A 16,696-nucleotide genomic window follows, 5' to 3' on the forward strand; every position below is an offset into this window, starting at 1 on the left:
CTCACACATGCTCTCTCTCTCTCTCTCTCTCTCTCTCTCTCTCTCTCTCTTGAAAAGAATCTGATGCTTTGTGTTTCAAGGCTTGGAGGAAAAAGGCTGATAGTCTGGGAACCTAAGTTTTGCATCTGTGTTTTTATGGATACGTGTGTCTGCCTGACATACATGGGGGTGTGATTAGATGTCTGAGGGTTTTTATGAGGCCCGTGAATGGGACCTGTATAGTTGATTACCTTGTCCCTGGATGTTTTTGTCTTTGTTTATGAGCATGTATGGATGTCTGTTTGGAGGGGATTCACTGTGGCTTCAGTCCTCTGGACACAGAGAGGGGCCTCTTGAGAAAGGATGGGTGACAGTGGTGGTGAGGGTCATAGGACTTCCCTGGACCGACATGGGGGCCATGAGCTGATTTATGAATCCACGAAGGATGCAGGAAAGCTGGGATTTAGGGAGGGTGTGAGGAAAGGGGGAGAGGAGGGAGGGGTATTTCATGCAGGTGCACTGCACGCCAGGCTGGGGAGGTGGGGTGGTTTACTCATGCGCCCCCTCTAGTAGGCTGAGGTGGCAGGACAATTGTCTCCATTTTATTGATGAAGATACCGAGGCTCTGGGAGGCCCAAATCTCTACGTCACACCTTGTCCTCTCCCCCTGGATCCAGGGCTTATGAGTTTAGGTGTCACAGCGCCCCCTAGGCAGTGAACTACAGGAAACTCCCACACATCCTGGACCTCAGGGGGTCCTCATCTTCCATCCACCATCCTCTACCTCACCCCCAACAGTCTATTTTTCCCTGAGCAGCTTGAGAGTGCCTCTTAACACTAGAGCCAGATAACGTCCCTCCTCTGTCCTAAAACAGGCACTACTGGGGCGCCTCGGTGGCTCAGTCGGTTGCGTGTCCAACCTCGGCTCAGGTCACGGTCTCACGGCTTGTGGGGCTGAACCCCACATCGGACTCTGTGCTGACAGCTCGGAGCCTGGAGCCTGCTTCAGATTCTGTGTCTCCCTCTCTCTCTCTGCCCCTCCCCCACTCACACTCTGTCTCTCTCAAAAATAAACAAAACATTTAAAAATGAAAATGAAACAGACACTCCTCACTCTTTATTCTACGTTGGATGCACATGTGGTCTGTTCTCCATTGGATGTTCCTTGTTCTCTGTTCCCCATTAGGTGAATCCACATTCTCTAGGCCACAATTCCCATGATGCTTTCAACCAGTGGCTGAGCTCCTGAGAGATTCAGTGACCCTCTGGTGGTGACAGTGGCCCTGACTGACGTCACCATGGTGTCTTTACAAAGAGTGGCAGAAGACAGTTCCACACAACCCTCCCTGTATCCTCCTGCACAGAGCCAGCACGTGCAGAGCTGGAGTCTGGATGCAAAGGTGTTTCCAGAAGCCGGTAGCCTGCTCACTGACCTCTCATGGCCCAGGTCACCCCAAGCTGTACATGTAAAACCACACATGTGCACACAACATGTGACACAGCCCTTCTGAGTCCCCAGGCTCAGAGCCTGAAAACATGGGGTGGAACCCCTGGAAGCCAAGAGGGATTTTATTTATTTTTTAAAAGTTTATTTTATTTATTTTGAGAGAGAGAGAGAGACCATAGAAGAGGGGCAGAGAGACAGGGACAGAGAGAGAATCTCAAGCAGGCTCCACGCTGTCAGCACAGAACCCAATGAGGGGCTCAAACTCACAAACCGTGAGATCGTGATCTGAGCCAAAGCCAAGAGTCAGAGGCTTAACCGACTGAGCCCCCTAGGTGTCCCGGAATTTTATTTTTTTTTTTATTACTATTTCTATTTTATTTTTTATTTTTGAGTAGGGAGCACAGAATCGAAAGCATACTATTGGGTGCCACCTGATGGAAAATGAAGAAAGTGCAGCCTCCTGGGATGGGTATACAGAACCCCACCCACCGGCCTCACCACTCAGCCTTTGAAAGCTGTCCACATTTTAATGATCCCCACACTGGGCACTTAACCTGTGGGCACTGACTTCAGGGACAGGTCTGACTTCTTGTCCACAGTGAGGGTGAGATCCAGAGGCTTAGAAGGGACCCTCTCCAGCCTTGCCTCCATTTCACCCAGCCAAGTCTTGGGACTGGAAGTATTACTAGGGGGGCTCAGGGCAGGGGACACAGTGGGCGACAGGGGCAGACGGAATAGAGTGGGTGGGGGCAGTCCGGGAACTCGGGAAGGTCAGGGATCAAATCTGCATGTTATAAACATCCCACTGAGACCACCTCGGGGTGCCTGGACACCCATCCTCGAAACCTTGTCTCAGGGTAGGATTCTCATCTCCCAAACCGAGACAAGGCAAGGCTGAAGTCTCTTGGGAAAAGATGGGAGGACCCGGGAGTGGTGGTGGCTCTGAGCAGCGACAGACAGATAGTTTCGTCCACGGACACCAGAAGTGTTTTATTGGTGGATACACACACAGGAAAGGGAGAAAGGAGCCCCCCCCCCCCCCCGACCGTGGATCCGAACGCCAGGCCCTCACTTCGGAGGGTCGTAACTGCTGGGTCTTCTCTAAGGACGCGGGGAATGCGGGGAAGGGACCCCACGTGCCCTAGCCCAGCCCCGCGTGGGAAGAAGGACCGGTGCCACCCCTGGGTCCACTACCGGGCCCAGCCGTCCGCAGTGGGCAGCCGGCGCAGGGGGGGGCCTGGCCGTAGGGGCTCTGCCAGGGGCCGGGACAGGAGCAAGGGGTAGGGGAAAGTCTTGGGAAAGTCGCCGGGGCCCCCGGGGGCTGGCGAGAGGCGCTCGGACTTGATGCTGACTGGGGGGGTCGGCGGGGAGGCGCCGCGGGTGGGGGGACCCTCTTCACCCAGGCTTCGACCCCCACTGCAGGGAGAGAGAGAGAGGAGAGCCATGAGCTCAGCGAGGAAGGGAGGAAAGCCAGGGAGGTGGCACGGCGTGGGCAAAGGCTCGGCAGGAGGACCTTGGGAAAGGAGTGGGTGGCGATCCCTCTTGGGGCTTCCAAAATAGCCACCCATCCTGAGCAAGAACCGTCGGGAGGGGCTGAGTGTAGAACCAGAAGTGGCCACCAGGGGTCAGCTTTGGCCAGGGGCTTCAGAAGACGGAGCGACCCCCACAGCGACCCGAATTGGGGAGGGAAGAGAGGAGAGGCAGTTAGGGTACTTACCTGGGCTGGGGAGGAGCGGCTGGGGGCCCATCACCCCTCGAGTGCTGCCAGGGAGCCAGGGTGGGGGGCTGCAGCAGGCCAGGGGGCGGCGGGGGGTCTCCCAGGCTATATTCTAGGGGGTAGGAGGAATAAACTGAGGCCCTGACCTCAGGGAGCCCTTGCCCAGCCAAGTCTGACCTATCCCGCCCACCAGTTCAGAGTTCTGGCGGGTGGGGAAATGTTGACACCCACCCCCCAGCGGGGGTAAGGATGTCTCCCACGGCAGGGCAAGTAGAGGGTGCATACCTGGGGGGCCTGCGGGGAGAAAGGGGAAACTCCCCAGTGGGGGTCCCGGAGCTGTGGCAGAGCATGGACTCTGTAGGCTACCATAGAGGCCTCTCTGTGGGGAGACAGGGAAAAGGGGAAACTGAGGCCCACACCCCAGGTCATCTTGTCTTCCCCCATCAGCCCTGCCATACCTTCCCCTCACTCACTGAGGTGCTCAGTCCCCCTCGGGCCCCCGCCAGGCCACCAGGCAGGTCCGGCCTCCGCCCATCTGCTGCCAGGTACAGGGGTGGTGGCGTCTTGTTGGCAAGGTGGCTTGGTGAGAAGAGAGGGTGTGCCAGGCCTGAAGAGCAGGAGACCCCAGAGAGAGGGCACGTGGCCTGTCATCTAATGAAGTCTGAGGTCCAGAGGTGATACACACAGACAAGCAGTGCCAGAGCCAAGATCCCCCCCTACAAGCCTCCCTGGGACTCCCACCTCCTTCTCCCCCAGGGCCTATGCCCCATGCTCACCTGGGGGCCCAGCTTTGGGGGCTGCTGGCCGGAAAGGGGATGGGCGGCTCTGGGCCGGCAGGGCCTCCCCAAGCCCACTGGGGTCACAGCCTGGTGGGGGCAGGGCCCCATATACCATGTCCGGGCTGGGCATAGTAGGGGCTGCTGGCTGAGGGCAGAGAGGACGGGATTGGTTGGAAGCACGTGGAGATGAGGGGATTAAGTCCAAGACAGAAAATCAGGGGCCAGTCTCCACCTCTGGAAGCCTTGCTCCTCCTCCCTCTGGCCTACCCCCGTAGGGCTGAAGGAGACTGTCTGGGGCCGTCACTTCTTGACAGGCCCAGAGCTGAAGCTTCTTTTTTTTTTTTTTTTTTTTTTTTTTTTTAATTTTATTAATGTTTATTTATTGTTGAGAGAGACAGAGCATGAGCAGGGGAGGGGCAGAGAGAGACGGAGACACAGAATCCAAAGCGGGGTCCAGGCTCCGAGCTGTCAGCACAGAGCCCATTGTGGGGCTCGAACTCACGAACCGTGAGATCGTGACCTGAGCTGAAGTCAGCCACTTAACCGACTGAGCCACCCAGGCGCCCCTGGAGCTGAAGCTTCTTACTCAGCACAGACTTGGCACTGAGGAGGCTTCCCAGAGTGTTTGATGAATCAAATAAATACAGTGGGAAGGAAATGGTTGTCCACTGAACTCTTACTCATCCTTCAAAGCTGCAGCTATAATGCCTACTCCTCCAGAAAGCCTTCCCTTTCCACCTAGGCAGAGATCTGCTTCCAGACTCTAGGCTTCTTGGCCTTAGGTCCCTGTCTTAGTCTCAGCCCTAACCACTTGGGCCTAGGAGGTGAGGGAGGGCCCCTTCATAGTGGCACAGGGAGTCACTTACATAGAGCCGGGGCCGGGGCAAGGCTGGGTCACCCCCATCACCTGCCAACCTCCGCACCTTCTCTCCTGGCCCCTCAGGCCCCTCATCTGGCTCCAGCTCTGGTCCATCGAGGCCCACACCTCTCCGCTTCAGTGTCTGTAGAAAGAGGAGACAATAGGGTGACTCTCCCTCCAGCCTAGCCAGGGAACCTGGTTCTAGAGGAGAGGGGAGAGCCCTACCCATCCAGCTCTGTGGGTGGACAGGAGTGCAGGCACAGCCTGTTCCAGCCAGATCCCATTGGCCAAAACCCGAGTGCCTGATCACCCAGTCAATTCCAGAGAGGCCCAGGTTACACGGTGGGGGCTGAGATCCACCAGGACCTGCTGGCACTGTCCTAACACTCCTCCTGAATATGACCCGGGTGCTTCTGTTCTGCACTCACGTGCAGCGTCGGGGCCTGGAGTGCAGTAGGTGTTTAATAAATGCTGGCAGACTGAGCACCTGAGGACAACTTGATAGGCCTTCCTGAGCTGCTTCCTCCTGGACCTGCCCATTCCTGGACCCCTGCCTCTCCTTTGACAGCTTCTCCTCACCCTCCTGAAACATTAGGGGTCCCCAGGCGCCGTCCTAGGCCTGCTGGTCTCTCCAGCTCTGTGGCTTTAGCTTCCCAACTTGCATACAAATTCCCATATCCACAGGGACAGTGATCTTGACCATCCGCTAGTGTGCAGGCTGCTTCTGCCTCTTTCTCCTGAGGACCCAGCAGCTCAGACAAAAACACTCCTGGACTTCAGTGAGGTGGGCTTGCTCACTGGGACACTGGGACACTCAATGTGTCCTTTCAGTTCTGTTTCTGGACACCCCAAACAGGTGACAGGATTAAATGAGATGATGTGCGAAAGAGACACAGCGCAGCCCTCGGTGCACAGCGACTGATGTTTTTATTTCTACTCTTCAGGCAGCCGACCCTGGGAGGGACCCTACATGACCTTGCACCTGCTTTTACCGGCAGTAAAGCCAATTTGCAACACTCATCTATTGTGCAAACCAAGAGTCCCCAGGCTCCGAGCGAGCACAGTGAGCTGGACCTCAGGGCGCTGGGGAGGAGGGCCCCAAGGGTACCTCGAGGATATCGGTGTTGGTGCGGCTCTCGTGGGGCTCACTGTACTCCGTGTACTTCAGGAGCACGCGGTCCATGTCTGTGCTGGCATACTGGAAGAGGCGATTGGCGCTGTTGAAGATGATGAGGGCGATTTCACAGTCGCAGAGCACGCTCAGCTCATAGGCCTTCTTCATCAGCCCAAACTTCCGCTTGGTAAATGTCACCTGGACCCAGGACCCACAGGCAGAGTGGGAGAAGACATGGATTTGGGGTGGCACGGGGGAGACAGAGGGGCCTCACTACTCCCTGAGCAGGCCTGATGATCCCGTGCCTGGCACCTGCTCCCTCTTTCACACTTCTCAACCTGACAAACTCCTAGTTTTTAAAATTTTTATTTACTTATTTATTTATTCATAGAGAGAGCACACGAGGTGGGGACAGGGGCAGTGGGAGAGAGAGAGAACTTAATAAGCAGCCTCCAGGCTCAGTGCAGAGCTCGACTGATGCAGAGCTCGATCGATGCAGGGCTCGATCCCATGACCCTGGGATCATGACCTGAGCTGAAATCAAGAGTCAGAAGCTCACCCGCCTGCGCCACCCAGGCGCCCCTCAACCTGGCAAACTCCTACTGGTGCTTCAAAGACCCAGCCCAAATGTCCTCTCCTTTTGGGAAGTTTTCCTTGGTCTCTAGGACAGAGCCTACATTCTCTCTCTGAGCTTCCTCAGGTCTGTGCCTCCCTCTGGACCAGCCCTGTGCGTTGGGTGTGTTTGTGTCCAGCTCCATCTCTCCTATGACTGGGGCTTCAGTCATCAGGGAGAATAAATGAATAAACCATCATGAAAATGAGCAAATGCTACATTTCAAACTGCGGACACCACATCAAGTTTCCCCAATCCCCTGTAGCTCCCCCAGATGGCCATGCCTTTGCCCAGGCTGTATCCACTGCCAAGAATGCCTTTCCCCTGACCACTGTTGTACCCACTGAACTCACCTGCCGATTCCTTTGGTCCAGAATGCGTGAGATCTGGATTTTTTTCCTCCCCATTGTCCCGGGCTTGGTGGAGAGAACTTGGCCTTGGGGGGAAGGAAAAGAGGACAGAGTGGGTACAGGAGAGAGTGAGACCAGGCATCCAGCCTCCCCTCTGTCTTCCACCTGCATCCGCCAAGCACTGAGGGGAAGACGTTGGGGGAAATCAAGGCAGGCTGGGTCACCTCCACAGCCCCCACCCTCAACCAGCCCAGGATAGAGTACATGCTCAGTGAACACCTTTGGACCAACTCCACACGAAGAGAAGGCTGACCAAGGGCAAAAGATAGAGGCACAGGGGCGCCTGGGTGGCTCAGTTGGTTGAGTGTCTGACTTTGGCTCAGGTCATGATCTCATAGTTCATGAGTTCGAGCCCCACATCGGGCTCTCTGCTGTCAGCAAGGAGCCCGCTTTGGATCCTCTGTCCCCCTGTCTCTCTCTGCCTCTCCCCCACCTGTGCGCATGCTCTCTCTCTGTCAAAAAAGAATAAATATTTTAAAAATTAAAAAAGAGAAAGTTATCCTCTTTAAAAAAAAAAAACAACTTTGAAGTTTATTTATTTATTTATTTATTTTAACGTTTATTTACTTTTGAGACAGAGAGAGACAGAGCATGAACGGGGGAGGGTCAGAGAGAGACAGGGAGACATAGAATCCGAAACAGGCTACAGGCTCCGAGCTGTCAGCACAGAGCCCGACACGGGGCTCGAACTCACGGACCGTGAGATCATGACCTGAGCCGAAGTCGGACGCTTAACCGACTGAGCCACCCAGGTGCCCCTGAAGTTTATTTATTTAGAGAGAGACAGAGTCAGCACAAGTAGGGGAGGGACAGAGAGAGAGGGAGACAGAGAATCCCAAGCAGGCTCCACACCATCAGCACGGATCCTGACACGGGGCTCAAACTCACGAAATTGTGAGATCCCACCCGAGCCGAAATCAAGAGTTGGACACTTAACCAACTGAGACACCCAGGCGCCCTGAAAGTTATCCCTCTTAAAAAAAGAGAGAGAGAGAGAGAGAGAGAGAGAGAGAGAGAGAGAGAGAAGAGTTACAGATGCCCCGCCCCTACCTCTAAAACACAACAAGCTGGTAATTGTAGGACCTCCAGGGAGCCTGACCTCTCTACGCCCCCCTGTGTGTGCAGTGGGGATAACAGTGTCATGATCAGCCCAGTGTTGTCAGGAGATAAAATAAAGTAGCCCATGTGAGGCATTCAGATCTGCCCGACACACAGGTGCCACATATGCACCGCTATTACGAATACTGGCAACAGCCTAAAAGCCCTTGACAGGCCAGGTTGGAGGGACCTCCGATACTGATATCTGATGGCTCTAAGGATACATTGTTCACTGAATCACTAACCCTGAGCCACTGGAAGAAAGCCTGGTCCCCACGTTGGACACCTTTAACTCATTCAATCCTATAACAGCTCCCCAACAAACAAGATTGAGGGCTGTGGTTACAAGTAAACACATATTTAAACATTGCACTGAGAGTAGAAAAAAGACTAGAAGGAAATACACAAGATAGGAGTCACTGCTGGGTGGAAATTTATGGGTGAATTTTCCCTCCTTTTTTAAAAAGTTGACATGCGATCACACAACCTAAAATTAACCATTTTAAAGTGTGCAGTTCAGGGGCACCTGGGTGGCTTGGTTAAGCATCTGACTCTTGATCTCGGCTCAGGTCATGATGTCACCATTCGTGAGTTCAAGGCCCCCTTTGGACTCTGCACTGAGCATGGAGCCTTCTTGGGATTCTCTCTCTCTCTCTCTCTCTCTCTCTCTCTCTCTCTTTCCCTCTTTCTCTGCCCCTCCCACACTTGTGTGTGCTCTCTCTCTCGCGCTCTCAAAATAAATAAATAAATTTTTAAAAAAAGTTCCTTCTAGGGGCACCTGGGTGGCTCACTCGGTTGAGCATCCAACTTCAGCTCAGGTCATGATCTCATGGTTTGTGAGTTTGAACCCTGCATCAGGCTCGCTGCTGTCAGAGAAGAGCCTGCTTCCGATCCTCTGTCCCCCTCTCTCTGCCCCTCCCTTGCCCATGCTCTCTCTCTCTCTCTCAAAAATAAACATTGAAAGAAAAATACCTTCTAAAGTGTGCAATTCAGTGGCATTTAGTGCATTCACAGTGTTGCGCAACCACCACCTCCAGGTGGTTCCAGAAATTTTTGATCCCCCAAAAGGAGACCCCATGCCTATTAGCACTCACTCCCCATGTCCCTCCCCCAGCCCCTGTCAAGCACTAATCTACTTTCTGTCTGTATGGATTTGCCTGTTCTGGACATTTCATGTAAATGGAATCATGCAATGTGTGGCCTTTGGTGTCTTTTTTCTTCCCTTTTTGATTTTCTGAATTTTCTAACTTTCCCCTCTCTTATTCTTTTTTTTTTTTTAATTTTTTTCAACGTTTTTTATTTATTTTTGGGACAGAGAGAGACAGAGCATGAACGGGGGAGGGGCAGAGAGAGAGGGAGACACAGAATCGGAAACAGGCTCCAGGCTCTGAGCCATCAGCCCAGAGCCCGACGCGGGGCTCGAACTCACGGACCGCGAGATCGTGACCTGGCTGAAGTCGGACGCTTAACCGACTGCGCCACCCAGGCGCCCCTCCCCTCTCTTATTCTTAAAAGAATAACAGGTTGGGGTGCCTGGGTGACTTAGTCGGTTAAGTGCCCAATTTTTTATTTCAGCCCACGTCATGATCTCATGGTCGTGAAACTGAGCCCTACGTCCTGGGCATAGAATCTGCTTAAGATTCTCTCTTTCTCCTTCTCCCTCTGCCCCTCTGCTGCTGTCTCTCTCACTCTCTCTCTTTCTTAAAAAAAAAAAAAAATTATTTATTTATTCATTGATTTATATGTAACAGGTGGGAGGAGGTCTGGACAACCAGAAAAGACCTCAAGTTTGGAGCCCAGACAAGGGTTTGGGCCCGAGTTCTGCTTGAGAGAAACCTTGGAACGTTCTCATGAGGACCTTGGATCTCCCTGGAGGGGTGCTCAAGGGTGAGAATGGGTAGGCCTTCCCCAGTGCTCCCCATTCAGCAGGGGTGCTGGGAACAAAGGAGTCACATTGCCCATAGTGGGGCACTCACCCCACTCTACAGCCACTCCACGGCATCCAAGACCCCCTCCACCAACTCTATGACCACATGACCTCCCAGCCCCTCTCATGTCACGGGTGACTGAGGCTTCAGGTGAGTGGCGTGCCCGGGGTCAGGTAGGTGGGCCTGTGCTCAGGTCCCAGACAGCCTCTGACCCACTTGGCAGTCCTCAGCAAGGGAGGCCTCTCCCTAGGCCTCAGTTTGCTGTTCTGTGGTTGGGCTGGGTATAAAATGCAGAGCACCTGATACAAGGCCTGGGAATGAGCTCTTGGGAAGTGGAGGAAAATGTGGGTCCATCTCCAGGAGCAGCCATACCTGCTTCCCAGATTCCAGTCTCAGGAGTTTGGGCAGGACCCTCAGAGTCCCAGGGCCCAGGAATGTTAGACACTGTCATATGCGGCCTGCTGTGTGACCCTAGGTGTGCCCTCCACTCTCTCTGGTCTGTGTCTCTGAGTAGTCACAACTATGCAGAGCCAGGACCCATGGGAGCCCCAGCCCCGGCCCCCTAGCTCCAACTTGACTTGCTAAATTTAACTTCCCAGGCTAATTTTAATCCCCGGCCGGAATCGGGTGCGTTCCCACGACTGGGACATGTTGCCCCCGCCCTGACAGGTCCCTGGGGACCGGAGGGGGGCACTGGTCCGGAGGTCCTGGTGCCAAGGTGGCTCCGGAAATGCCCCCGTGCCTGGGGTCCCATGGGAACAAGGGACTTAGCCGTGAGTCTCCGGGCCTGGAAGATTCGAATCTTGACCCTTTTCAAACTGGACCCTTTCCTCTCCGTCCCCAGTTTAGACAAGGACGTCCTGGCCAGGGCAGAGTTCACATGACGAGGGAGCCCCAAGAGCCAGAAGGCCGGGGTTGGCGGGGGGGTGGGGGTCTCTCTGCACTGAGACTCAAAAGCGGAGACAGGAAGTGAGTTCCATGTAGAAGCAAGAGCAAAGGCCCTGAAGGACACACTAACAAGGAGGCCAGGAGGAGAGGCCACAGACGCAGGGCCTCTCTGGGTCCTCTGAGCTGTGAGGAGGACTGTGGGTTTTGGTCTAAGAGTGACAGAGGGCCCTGAGAGGGTTCTCAGCAAAAAGGGATGGAGGTTTGATTTATCATTTAAAAACTTTAGCCACAGCTGCCATGGAGAGCAGCAGGACTGTTGGAAGCCGGGCTAGAGACGGCAGGAGACTTGAGGAGTAGACCAGGGCTGTGTCCATCTGGGCAGAGGCAGGGGGTGAGGCCCCCTCTGTCCTAGGCTGGCATCATACGCTTTAAGTCACTGTGCTCCAGGGGTCTTTGGTTCCTCCGGATGCCACCAGACCCTATGGCCTCTCTGGGGCCAGGCCTGACAGATGCCGGTGGGCTTATGCAGGGCTTTGACTCTTCTGAGTCTTGTGATCCTGAAACCCCCAATCCTCACCCAAGAACCAAAGTCATCTCCATTCTGGCCCTTAAGGGATCTACCCAACACACAGCTCTGATCATACCCCTTCCTGCTCACACACTCTCCGTGGCTCCCCTCTGCCCTCAGGGGAAAGTTCTAGTCCCCAGCCTGGCATTTGAGGCCCTGCCCCAATCAACCCCTGCCCATCTTAATCTACCTTCAATGAAATGACTCTGCTTGGAAAGCCCTTTTTTCACTTGGCCAACTCCTATTCACACTTCAAAACCCAGCTCAAAACATTTATTCCTCCACGAAGCCCTCCCTGCCCTCACTCTGGATTCCTACAGCTCCCGAAGTTTCCCTCCAGTTTTGACCCCATGGAGCTAGGGGTACGTATATCCGGCTCTGTCTCCCTCAGACTGGAAGCCCCTCATAACCATATTTAGTGAATGGAGCAGGTCAAGAGAGACTCTGAACTCCCCACAGCTTCCCTCAACAACTTCCTCTCAGACTCCCCCAGCTGACTCCCTACCCAGAAATACATGGGCATGCAAATCCAGTCACTCAGCGTTGACCTGTCTCAAGCCCAGGTGTGAAGGGCCAGCCAAGGAATGCGGAGGCGGAAGGCCCAGGGTGTGCATATATATTTGTACTCACATGCAAATCCCCACTGAGCCGCAGACAGACCCGGTGGCCTGGTCTCCAGATGTTGGCGTGATCGGAACTGCTGGGGGGAGGTGGCAGCACATGCTGAATGTGCCAGGCACGAGGGGGGAGGCCTCTTCTGTGCACACATTCCCCACCCCCACCCCCCAAAAGATATCCCGCCAGAAAGCAGAGAGCTTGTAACATCTGCCCAGCAGAGAAGCAGAGAAATGGACCCATTGACCTGGGAATGGAGCAGCGAAGGAGGGTCAGGAGAAACCCAAGAAGGCATCTCAGAGGAGGAAGCATGTAGTTGGGCCTTGGTGGACAGGCTGGATGGGGGCCTGAGCAGATGGGCAGGGGGTGGGCATTTGAAGCCGAGGGTCCAGCACCTCCCTCCCTTTTTCTTCACATCCTCATACTTAGCCAGTATGAAGTATCAACCATGTGCCAACCACTGTAATAAGCTGACCACAAAGGAAGTAGAAAGTTTAAGTAGACCAATGACCATAGAAGATTAGAAAAGTGACACGAGACCTCCCATTAAAAGGACAACAGGAAAAAAAAAAAAAAAAGGACAACAGGACCAGATGGTCTTAAAGGTTCTTTTATCAAACCTCAAGGAAGAGGCAAGTGCAATGTTATTTAAACTAACTCAGACCTTCACAAACAATGGGAATCGCCCCAGTCATTTTTATGAAACTATCGCATGTCAGAACCCGACTAAGTCCAAATCAAGAGAAGTATTGACCATGAAAGGGGTGAGCCAGGGATTTCAGAAAAGACCTCTCCGAAGAGGTGAGATTGGAGCCAAGACCTGAAGCACAAGAAAGAGACAGCCAAGCAAGGGAAGAGCCAGTAGCGGGAAGATCGAGGGGGAAGGGTGTTCCTGGCAGGGGGAACTCCAAGGGCAAAAGTCTGCAGCGATCGTGAGTTTGGCATTTTAAAGAAATCGTAGAAGACTGTGTGGCTGGACAGCATGGCAGTGGGGAGAGGGAGAGAGGTGGTGGGGGGGAAGACTGCAGGGGTGAAGACTGCAGGCTTTACTCTGAGGTCAACGAAGAGCCATGGAGAGTTTGGGGGCACAGGACATAATTTTACAGTTTTAAAAATCCCCGTGCATTCTCTTACATTGCTGGTGGGAAGGGAGAGAGGTAGAGCCACTCTGGAAAGCTATCTGGCATCTGCTAAAGCTGAATATACATCTTCCCTATGACCCAGCGATCTCTCTCCTCAGTATTCACCCAAGAGAAATGGATCCATATTTTACCAAAGGACAACACCGACAAGAGTGTTTTCAGTAGCTTCGTTCACCATGGCCCCAAGCTGGAACCCACCAAATGCCCTCAATGGGAGAATCAGTTAGTACTTTCTGGTAGATTCTATGATGGACTACTACACGGCACAGTAAAAGGATGCACTCCAGAGCCACGCAACCACACAGGTGAATCTCTCAGACCACACGCTGATTCAACAATGCTGGACTGGACAGAGGGGACACGCTGTATAATTCCACTTACGTGCAGTTCTAGAGTAGGCAAAGCTCACAATGATGAACGTCACACGGTGGCCATCCCAGGCAGGGTGCCATGACAGAGCAGTGGGAGTTTCAGGGGTTCCTCCCTGGTCCAGAGTCCGGGTACACAGACGTGTTTAGTTTGTGCCAATGTATTAACCCTACTCCAATGATTGGTGCATCTTTCTCTCTATGATTTATCTCAACCAAAAGATTTTTTTTTTCTAAAGCTTCTCCTGCTCATGACTGCTGTGGGGAGTAGCGTCTAATAAGGAGGACAAGGAAAGGCCCAGACAGGTGTCCAGTGGGAGACATGAGGCCTGAACTAGGACGGGGGCAGAAGCGAAAGGATTGCTTGGCAATCAAAGGGCCAGGATGCACTGGTGGCACGCTTGTGGGGGGAGGGGGAGGAGCCCAGGGTCCCAGGCCTGAGCACTGTGCAGGGGAGGAATGGAGAGGACAAAGGAAGATTTCATGAGTGCCTGGTGGTCACTAAGTCAATCAACAAACACCTCTGGGGTCCTTTGGGCCATAGACTGTCACCTCCCAGGCCTGGCAAGATTATTTAGCACTTTGGTGATAGAGATATGGGGCTGAGGAAGAATGCCACCCTCCCACAGATGGTTCACCCGTGGCAGTCTCCCCAGCGGGGGGCTCAGTTTTCTCACCTGTAAATGGGGGTGAGAATCCTTCTGCCACCAGTTGGGGAGAAGCGGATGGTGGATGGCTCTGCTGACCTTATCTTCTGGCCTTCCAGAAGCCAGAAGGAAAAACGGCCGGGCCTTGGAACGGGGGGGCACTGAGTCAGCATGCCATCTTGCAAGACCACAGCAACACTCACACGGTGACACGCTGGGTGACATCGAGCCCCCATTTCCTCCCCCCATAAAATGGGTCACAGAATTCTGACCTCAAAGGCCTTTCGGGGGTCCATCGAGTTCCCCTTCTTGGTTCCCAGTGGGGCTTTAACGAGGGGACGAGTGGCGAGTCACACTGCCAGACCCCTGAGCCCAGAGGCCACGGCTTGGTGGGGCACCCGCACCGGGAAAGGAGGGGAGGAAAGGAGAAGTGAGAGGCAGGTGGGTGGCGGGGGGGGGCGGGGGCGGTGAGGGCCCGCGGGGACGCGGCGAAGCGGGGAGGGGGCGCTGCTCCTGGGTGGCTGCAGCGAATCAGGCCTGCGGCCCCGCCTCACGCAACCCAGGCGGTGGTTTCATCACCTGCTCCCCAAGTACCTCATTACTGGCAACAGGAAGAGCCCCTTGGAAATCCGGGACACCCCCCCCCCCATCTCTTGAGGGCTCAAGCAGTTCTGACCCCAGCTGCCAGCGACCCTCCCCTCCCCAGCAGGGGCCCTGGGTCCGCCTCCTACCCTGGGGGCCTAGGGAGATGGTGCCCCAAGTGGGGGGCCTCTGTGGGTGACCTAGAGGCTGGCTCAGCCCACAGTGGTCCCTGAGGGTAGGTGGGTTCTGGCAGTGACTCTGGTGTGGCCAAACTTCTGTGGGCCTCAGTTTCCTCCACCAGAAAATGGGGAGAGTCAGAGCCAGTGAGCTCGGGGACAAGGCTTCACAGTAGGGGGTCTATACATGCCCTTCCCTCCTACCCTGCCCGGGGAGCTTTTCTGGTCACTGGGCCCTGACCTTCGGTCATCTCTACTCAGCCCTGGGAGGTGCCCAGATTAGAGCAAGGGTCCTAGGCAGATCCAGGCAGGAGGACTGAGGAACAGGGACGCAGGGATAAAGCCCATTCCTCAAATGGACAGATGAGCGTAGGGAGATTCCATACATAAGGAGACCCCCAAACACATGCAGAGCCCCTCAAAATCCACAGATGCTTAAAACATATACAGATCTGGGGGCGCCTGGGTGGCTCAGTCGGTTGAGTGCCCAACCAGCTCAGGTCATGATCTCACCATTCGTGAGTTCGGACCAGGCATTGGGCTCACGGCTGTCAGCGCAGAGCCCGCTTTGGATCCTCTGTCCCCCTCTCTCTCTGCTCCTGCCCCGCTCACACTCTCTCAAAAAATAAACATTAAAAATAAAACATATACACATCTCCTGGACACACATATCACCTTCAAACACATGTGGATCACTCCATGCAAAAGTCCCCCGAAACGCACGCAGTCCATAATAAATGCAGACCCCCCCCAAACCCATACAGCTATCCAAACACACATATTCCCAAAAGACACCCAGATCACCGTGTATATGCAGACCCCCAAATACACACAGACCTCTCCAGTCACACACACTGAGACCACAACACATTCCAGTTCTCCAAGTGCACACAGACTCCCAAATATGCACAGACACCCCCAAACATACCATGCCGCCCCAGTACAGGCATGCTTGTCATCCATTTCCCATAGATGCCAGACACACGTAGGGCCCCCATACCTGCGGTGGTATTGCCCAACCTTCTGGCTTCTTGAGGAAGAGTGGTCAGCAGCTCCAGGGGAGAGATGGGGGCTGGGGAGTCTGTGGGAAGTGAGCGTCTGTGGGGGGACGTATATGGACGCTTCATGGGAGTCACAAGCTATATTGGTGCACGAGGCAGGTGACTGTATGGATCTTCGTGGTGTTCCTGGGAACTGTGGGGGGTCTAGGGGTGTGGTATGTCACCCACAGGTGGCTCTGAATCCCAGAAACTGAGAATGTTCCAGTTGGAGAAAGCCCCTTATGGTCCTTTGTCCATAGGTCCCTTTGGCACCCATAGGGGAACTGAGGCCCAGCGGCGTCCCTCAGACCTCGCCTCCCCCAGTCTTGTCCTTAAGGGGCCCACTGTGGCCATGTGCTGAGAGGGTTGTGGCTGTGGGCCTGGCCAGATGAGGGTTCAATTCCTGGCTCCACGCATATTCGTTGCCTGACATGTTCTGAGCCTTAGTTTCCCCATTTGTACTACGAGTCCCTGGGAGCTCCCCAGGTGCCCACTACCTGTCCTTCCTCTTTAGAAAGGCCTCATCTACCAGCAAATACCTAGCACACCTTCTGTCCCTTTTCGGGCACCTGACACACCAGCCCCAAACAGACCTGCTACATTCCCATCACTAGGCCTTTGCCCAGGCTGGGCCTTCCCGCCCCCCCCCCCCCCGGCCCTGGGAAAGCCCTTGTCAGGGTTGAGGAGATACCTCATATCCTTTGAAACCAGGCAAAAATCCCTTTT

At 54.4% G+C, this 16,696-nt stretch overlaps 1 protein-coding gene across 5 annotated transcripts in view; it reads right to left on the reverse strand.

Annotated features, from left to right (window-relative positions):
* Nucleotides 1-2,265: 2,265 nt before the first annotated feature.
* Nucleotides 2,266-16,696, reverse strand: part of MEF2B (myocyte enhancer factor 2B) — an 18,770-nt gene continuing 4,339 nt past the window's right edge. Inside the window, exons 2-10 of one of the 5 annotated variants that reach the window (XM_040445015.1) lie at nt 14,203-14,316; nt 6,862-6,944; nt 5,890-6,093; nt 4,789-4,923; nt 3,920-4,067; nt 3,617-3,750; nt 3,429-3,522; nt 3,144-3,255; nt 2,266-2,842 (exon numbers count right to left, since the gene is read on the reverse strand). In XM_040445015.1, coding sequence (XP_040300949.1) covers nt 2,617-2,842; nt 3,144-3,255; nt 3,429-3,522; nt 3,617-3,750; nt 3,920-4,067; nt 4,789-4,923; nt 5,890-6,093; nt 6,862-6,915 — 1,107 coding nt within the window. In that variant the 5' untranslated portion in view covers nt 6,916-6,944; nt 14,203-14,316 and the 3' untranslated portion in view covers nt 2,266-2,616. Of the gene's footprint in view, nt 2,843-3,143; nt 3,256-3,428; nt 3,523-3,616; nt 3,751-3,919; nt 4,068-4,788; nt 4,924-5,889; nt 6,094-6,861; nt 6,945-12,030; nt 12,098-14,202; nt 14,317-16,696 lie in introns of all 5 variants that reach the window. The other 4 variants (XM_040445010.1, XM_040445011.1, XM_040445013.1 and 1 more) reach the window with 4 other exon arrangements.

This window comes from Herpailurus yagouaroundi, unplaced genomic scaffold (assembly GCF_014898765.1).
Source record: "Herpailurus yagouaroundi ecotype Mexico unplaced genomic scaffold, PumYag 193, whole genome shotgun sequence".
NCBI classification, from domain to species: domain Eukaryota; kingdom Metazoa; phylum Chordata; class Mammalia; order Carnivora; family Felidae; genus Herpailurus; species Herpailurus yagouaroundi.